At 43.2% G+C, this 6,650-nt stretch overlaps 1 protein-coding gene across 1 annotated transcript; it reads left to right on the top strand.

The window, feature by feature from the left end:
- Positions 1 to 1,147: 1,147 nt before the first annotated feature.
- LOC100840707 (ERI1 exoribonuclease 2) lies at positions 1,148 to 2,568 on the top strand. The gene has a single exon (XM_003563116.4). It carries the CDS (start codon positions 1,424 to 1,426, stop codon positions 2,354 to 2,356), a length of 933 nt encoding a protein of 310 aa, XP_003563164.1. The 5' UTR covers positions 1,148 to 1,423; the 3' UTR covers positions 2,357 to 2,568.
- Positions 2,569 to 6,650: the final 4,082 nt, after the last annotated feature.

Genomic DNA, 6,650 nt, shown 5'->3' with positions numbered 1-6,650 from the left:
CAACGGTACTCCCTCCGTCTCCTAATTCTTGTCGTTATTCTAGTACAAATTACTAAAAAAGCGACAAGAGAGTAATTGATTTCGAGAATGAGAAGGAATGTATCGAGCGAAAACTCTCGTTCACTTGCTAGATCATGAGTGGGAATCACAACGGCCACTTAAATATTAAATAGTTAAACTCAATGGCACGAGGTTATGTGCAAAAGTTTGTTTAAGTGGTTATTGGGATTTTCACCTGATTAAATCCGGGCATGTTTGAGCCAATGGCTTATGAGAATAGTTTGCAAGCGTGGAAAGAATGAAAGTTTTCATCGGGTAAGTGGCATTACGAGAAACCCCGAACTTTGGCACTGAAGCAGGTTGACAGCATATCTGACATGTAGGGCCCATATGCCAGTCTCTAGCACTCAAATAACCCCGGTTTATTTTGCCGACCCGGGCCAGATCTCCACTCAATCAGCCTAGACCAAGAATTGAACATAATCCCCTCAATCAGTCTAGACGAACTATTGAACAGAATCCACTCAATCAGTTTAGACGAACTATTGAGCAAAATTCACAAAATCAGTCCAGACAAACTATTGAACATAATTCACTCAATCAAAACCACCACCGGAGATGGTATCACTAATTTAGGGAATCCACCCAATCAGAATTAGTCTAGATGAACAATCGAACACGGAAATAAAGGAGATAAAAAAACCCTATCTCATATTTACTAGCATTGAGTTTATATATGGCTATTAGTTAATTGTCATGCACACTTATCATCATCCTTCAAAACCTGAAATTTGTAGAAAGTTTATCGCTAATACTCGAAAGTTAAACAAACATTTGAAAATTTAGAGCTATTTTGAAAGTTCAACAAACATTGTTGATAGCTCAGAGATAAACTTTTGGAAGCCCAGCAAATCTGAAAATACACGCAAAATAAGAAGTTTGACCAACATTTGTTGAAAGTTCATAGCCCAATTTCACAAGCTTCAACAAAAAATAATGTTGAGTGTTAAGCTATTCGTAGAATGTGCTCGAAAGAAGAGTATCGAGCCTAAATTCGAGTACGAACTGTTTAATTTCGGACAGCTTGGCTACTGTGATGGGCCAGTAGGGCCACAGCTGTGTTGCCTTAAAACTTGCCTGTAATAACGGCTGGCTGGCGCGTGCGTATTTCTCAAGCTAAGCCCAGGCTATCTATTTCTTACCTCCTCGCCAGGACAAGATTTACATCTCCCGCGATTCTTTTCGCAAGAACTGATCTGGTCGCGATTCGATCCGCCTCTCGAAACCCTAATCGAGCCCCCATCGCGATTCGATCCGCCTCTCGAAACCCTAATCGACCCGCCATCGCGATTCGATCCGCCTCTCGAAACCCTAATCGACCCGCCATCGCGATTCGATCTCTGCTGGTTGACCGCCACCGAGGATGTCTTCCCCCGGGGTCCCGATCCCGGCGAAGTTCGGCGGCGGGGTCACATTTCCGTCCGCAATGCAGGTCCAGGAGTTCGACTGCTTCGTCGTCGTCGACTTCGAGGCGATCTGCGAGAAGGACGCGCGGATCTACCCTCAAGAGATCATCGAATTTCCCTCCGTCCTCGTCGACGGCGCCACCGGCCGCCTCGCCTCCGCCTTCCGCAGGTACGTCCGCCCGCGCCACCACCCAGTACTGACCGACTTTTGCAGGGAACTCACCGGCATCCGGCAGGAGGATGTCGACGGCGGCGTGGATCTGGCCGAGGCGCTGCGGCTGCACGACGCTTGGCTAGAGGAGACAATGTTGGCGACCAAGAAAGGGGGTAGATTTGCGGTTGTCACGTGGGGGGACTGGGATTGCCGCAGTATGCTAGATAAGGAGTGCAGATTCAAGGGACTCACCAAGCCGGCCTACTTCGATCGCTGGATCAATCTTAGGGTCCCGTTCCAGGCAGCATTTGGAGGCAGTGGACGGGTCACTCTGCAGGAGGCTGTCCGAGCAGCAGGTCTGGAATGGGAGGGTCGCCTACACTGTGGGCTCGATGACGCAATCAATACGGAGTATCTTCTCGTGGAGGTGATGCAGCAGGGCGTCCAGCTTGCTATTACGGGCTCATTGGCGCTGCCACCTCCGTCAAAGCAGCAGGTTGTTCTTCCGCCTCCTCCACAGCCGCAGCTGCAGGAAATTTTACGGCCTCAGCCTCGCTTACATAATGGTGGCGCTGTGGCGGTGGGCTGCTGCTACTGTGGGCTATTGGCTAGGCGAGGTGTGGTGGTAGCGTCTGGGCCAATGCAAGGGAAGTACTTCTATGGGTGTGGCAATCTGACACCAGCCATGAGACCAATGTGCCACTACTTCATGTGGGCAGACTGTCAGTACAATTAAGAGTCAGTCATATTGTTAGCGTAGGTTTAGAGTTAATCAGGTTGTTAGCGTTGAGTATCAACTCTCATATTAGACTGGGAGTCGAAGTCAGACTGTTAGTGTAGGATTGAAGTATAGTATTATTATGTATCCAGGGCTAAGCCATAGCTGTCCTATATAAGGGACCTGTAATTCTTTGATTCATTTCAATAAAGGAGAAGTCTTTTATACCGTGTGCTCATCTCAGATCCTTCCAGTTCTCTCATCCAGTCCTGGCTGCTTGCAACAGCACCAACGTAGATGATAATCCCTTTTCTACCTCGTGCTCTTGCTAACCCCCTAGTTCCCTAATCAACCACACTACTCATTTCAAGTCCCCGGCACTGGCACCATTGTGCAGAGGATAATCATGTCCTCATGTATCCCACCCATCTATCGCAGGAAGTGACACCATGATTACAGTAGACTAGTTTTTGTAATGCTCATCCAGTTACCGCTTGCAACCGCTTGCAACAGCACCAACATAGATGATAATCCCTTTGCTACCTTGTGCTCTCGCTAACCCCCACGTTCTCTAATCTACCCCACTACTCATTTCAAACCCTCGGCACCGGCACCATTGTGCAGAGGATAATCATGTCCTTTTGTATCCCACCCTTCTATTGTGGGAGGTCACAACATAATTACAGCAGACTAGTTTTCGCAATGCTCTTCCAATAATACTATGCAAATAAAATTGGGTTGCTGATGCACTATATTTTGAGGGGTAATAATTGCCACAAAGAAGCTTGATGTGACTGTTGCATCGTATGTTGAAAGATAACCGTCTTATTTTGTTGTACTTTTGTATGCGCAATGAAGCATCTGCATTTTTCAGCTTCATGGATTTTCCTTATCACGTAACTTGGAGCAGCTGCCGTAAGAAGTGCCACTAAAAATGAGATGTTTTCGCGCTTAGGTGCAGTACATGATCTTTAATTTTTTGGGCAATTCTTTGTCACTTTTAAGAATTCCCATAGGCGCCTTCGGTTATGCGAGCAAATACCAAAGCAATTGGATGCTAACATGGAGCTTCGTGCCCCTACTTCATGACAGTCGTGTTGAAGTGTGTGGTTCTGGACTTCGCTTCAGCACCGACGGTATCCAACTTTGGATTTGTTTGATCTATTCACTATGCAAAATATCGGTGCTGCTTTTCTCTTCAATAGAATGCCTCCTCATAATTTCTTTTGATATTTCGTTCTTGTTTGATTACAGTGTTGGTGCTAATTTATTGTGGATCTGCTCTTGTGTTGATTGAAGGTGGTAATATTTTATCTTCCTCGATTTTCAGTTGCAGGCTTATGTGGACTTTGCACAAAGATGGTTTTCAAAGTCTCATTTTGACAAATCTGTGCTGGCTTGTTTTGGTGTTGCATCGTACTCCCTTCGATCCATAATAAGTGTCTCAGACTTAGTACAACTTTGTACTAAGTTAGCACAAAATCTGAGACACTTATTATGGATCGGAGGGAGTAGTTTTTTTCTGAAAGAAACTGTAGGGAAGGCCCCGACAGGAATTATGTCATAGTAGTTTCAGTCTTTTAGTTGCATTGTAATTGCCTAGTTTGTGTTTAGCAAATGATTTTTCACGGTACCCTGTACTCCTTACAAAGCAGCTAACAGTTGGAGTATCCATCAAATTTGGCAAATTGTTAGTGTCGAGTGTCAAATGTCGTATTAGACTCAGTGTAGAAGTAAGACTGCTAATGTAGGGCTTCTTAAGCCATGGCTGTCCTATACAAAGGACTTTTAATTTTTGGATTCATTTCAATAAATGAGTTGCCTTTTATAGATTGTGCTCTTCTCATCCAATCCTGGATAACCATCTCCACCGCTTGCAACAGCACCAATATGTAGATGATAATCCCTTTACTACCTTGTGCTCTTGTTATCTTCCTAGTTCTCTAATCCAGCTAAGGATAATCCATCAAGCTGAAAATCTGTGCTGGCTTGTTTTGGTGTTGCATCGTAGTTTTGAAGTGCCACTAATATTTAATCTTACTCGATTTTCAGTTGAAGACTTATGTTGATTTTGCACAAAGATGGTTTCGAAAGACTCATTTTGACAAATCTGTGCTGGCTTGTTTTGGTGTTGCATCGTAGTTTTGAAGTGCCACTAATATTTAATCTTACTCGATTTTCAGTTGAAGACTTATGTTGATTTTGCACAAAGATGGTTTCGAAAGACTCATTTTGACAAATCTGTGCTGGCTTGTTTTGGTGTTGCATCGTAGTTTTTTCTGAAAGAAACTGTAGGGAAGGCCCCGGCAGGAATTATGTCGTAGTTTTCAGTCTTTTAGTGCACTGTAATTGCCTAGTTTGCGTTTAGTAAAGGATTTTTCATGGTATACTCCTTACAAAGCATTGAAGGTATCCAAATGTGATTTGTTTGATCTATTCACTATGCAAAATATCAATGCTGATTTTTTCTTCACTAGAAGGCCTCATAATTCTTTTGATGTTTTGTTCTTGTTTAACTACAGAGTCTAGGTGCTAATTTATTGTGGATCTACTCTGCTGTTGATTCAAGGCGGTAATATTTGATCTTACTCGATTTTCAGTTGAAGGCTTATGTGATTTTGCAGCAAAGCTAGAACACAGGTAGATGAGTTGAATCCTTTTTCATCATGTAACATGGAGCAGCTGAAGTAAGAAGTGCTACTGAAAATGAGATGTTTTCGTGCTCAGGTGCAATACATGATCTTTATATTTTTGTTAATTCTTTGTCGCTTGTAAGACTGCCCATATGCTGCCTTCGGTTATGCGGGCAAATACTAAAGCGATTGGACGCTGGCATGGGAGCATTATGCCCCTACTTCATGAGGGCGACAATTGTTGGACGATCGAGCTGAAGTGTGTGGTTCTGGGCTTCACTTCAGCATTGACGGTATCCAACTATGGATTTGTTTGATCTATTCACTATGCAAAACATCAGTGCTGCTTTTCTCTTCAATAGAATGCCTCCTAATTTCTTTTGATATTTTGTTCTTGTTTAATTACAGAGTCTTGATGCTAATTAATTATGGATCTGCTCTGCTGTTGATTCAAGGTGGTAATATTTGATCTTACTCGATTTTCGGTTGAACGCTCGTGTGATTTTGGAGCAAAGCAAGAAACACTGGTTGAGTTGAATCCTTTTTCGTAAGCTTAATCATATAGAAAAATATTATTTCTGTTGATTTTTTTTCTCTTGTAGGAGGTGGCAGCCATCTAGCTATGGCCATGCTGCGGATTTTGCATAAAGATGGTTTTCAATATCTCATTTTGACACATCTGTGCGGGCTAGCTTTTGTGGCAATAGTTTTTTCTGAAACAAACTGTAGGGAGGGCCCCAACAGTTATTACTGTATGTCATAGTAGTTTCAGTCTTTTAGTTGCTTTGTAGGAATACCTAGCTAATTTGGCATAAATGTGATTTCCCTGCTTCAGGGTTTCATGCTTGCCGCAGCTGCCGGCCATCAGCATGTGTTTTCCACCTTTCTACCCATAGAGCGCTGTTCCCTGCCCAGCTTGATCTCCGACTTCTGTGTTATGAACGGCAAGAACATGAGATGAAGATCAAAGTTGTGTGAATATTCACCTCATGCTTCTATGCTTGCAGCTTATGAGGTATCTACAATCTCAAGAGTTAGCTTTGAAATGTTCCTGACTTTCTGCTGCCGTCTGTCCTTATGGTATTCGTGAGGGACGATACGTGCTGAATTAGAATGGAATGTGGAATATTTGACTAGAATGTAGCTAGTTTGGTCGTCTCCACATCTTTAATACCTGAATTAATTCTTATGCTTTCAGGAGCTTGGTATTATGGAATTGCATATTAACCTCGATGCCACTATAGGCAATAAGACCAAGGCAGTAAGGACAGTACTTGATAGCATGCAATAGTTATCGGAACTGAAGCAAACCTTTAGGACTCAAAACCTTATTTGTACTGTAGTTTGATCATTAGCATTTAATATAGCACCAATTCACTTGTCTAATTAGTTGGTACATTTTTCTGGGCCTTTTGTTTGGAGTCTCTAATTTACTTCTGCATTACCAGACCACTTCTTATGGCAGTAGATGCATGCTTTCTGCTCGGTTGCAGGTTGTGATGGCCTTCAGAGTATTGCAGCCAGCCAATCGGAAGATGATATATGCAAGGTTCTTAACGTTGCCATGCCGCACATCAACAACCTCCCAATCAATTGTCCGCGGATTCTTTCAAATATAGTGCTGGAGGTCAAGGTAGACGAAAACCCCTTTGTGCAAGAAGGACGTGTCCCATGTCAAA

Source organism: Brachypodium distachyon, chromosome 1, assembly GCF_000005505.3.
Source record: "Brachypodium distachyon strain Bd21 chromosome 1, Brachypodium_distachyon_v3.0, whole genome shotgun sequence".
Classification (NCBI taxonomy): Eukaryota; Viridiplantae; Streptophyta; class Magnoliopsida; order Poales; family Poaceae; genus Brachypodium; species Brachypodium distachyon.
This window is presented reverse-complemented; position numbering and strand designations above follow the sequence as displayed.

Bases quoted from the DNA above. Each gene is read 5' to 3' on its own strand.
- LOC100840707 (XM_003563116.4), top strand. From the start codon at position 1,424: ATGTCTTCCCCCGGGGTCCCGATCCCGGCGAAGTTCGGCGGCGGGGTC.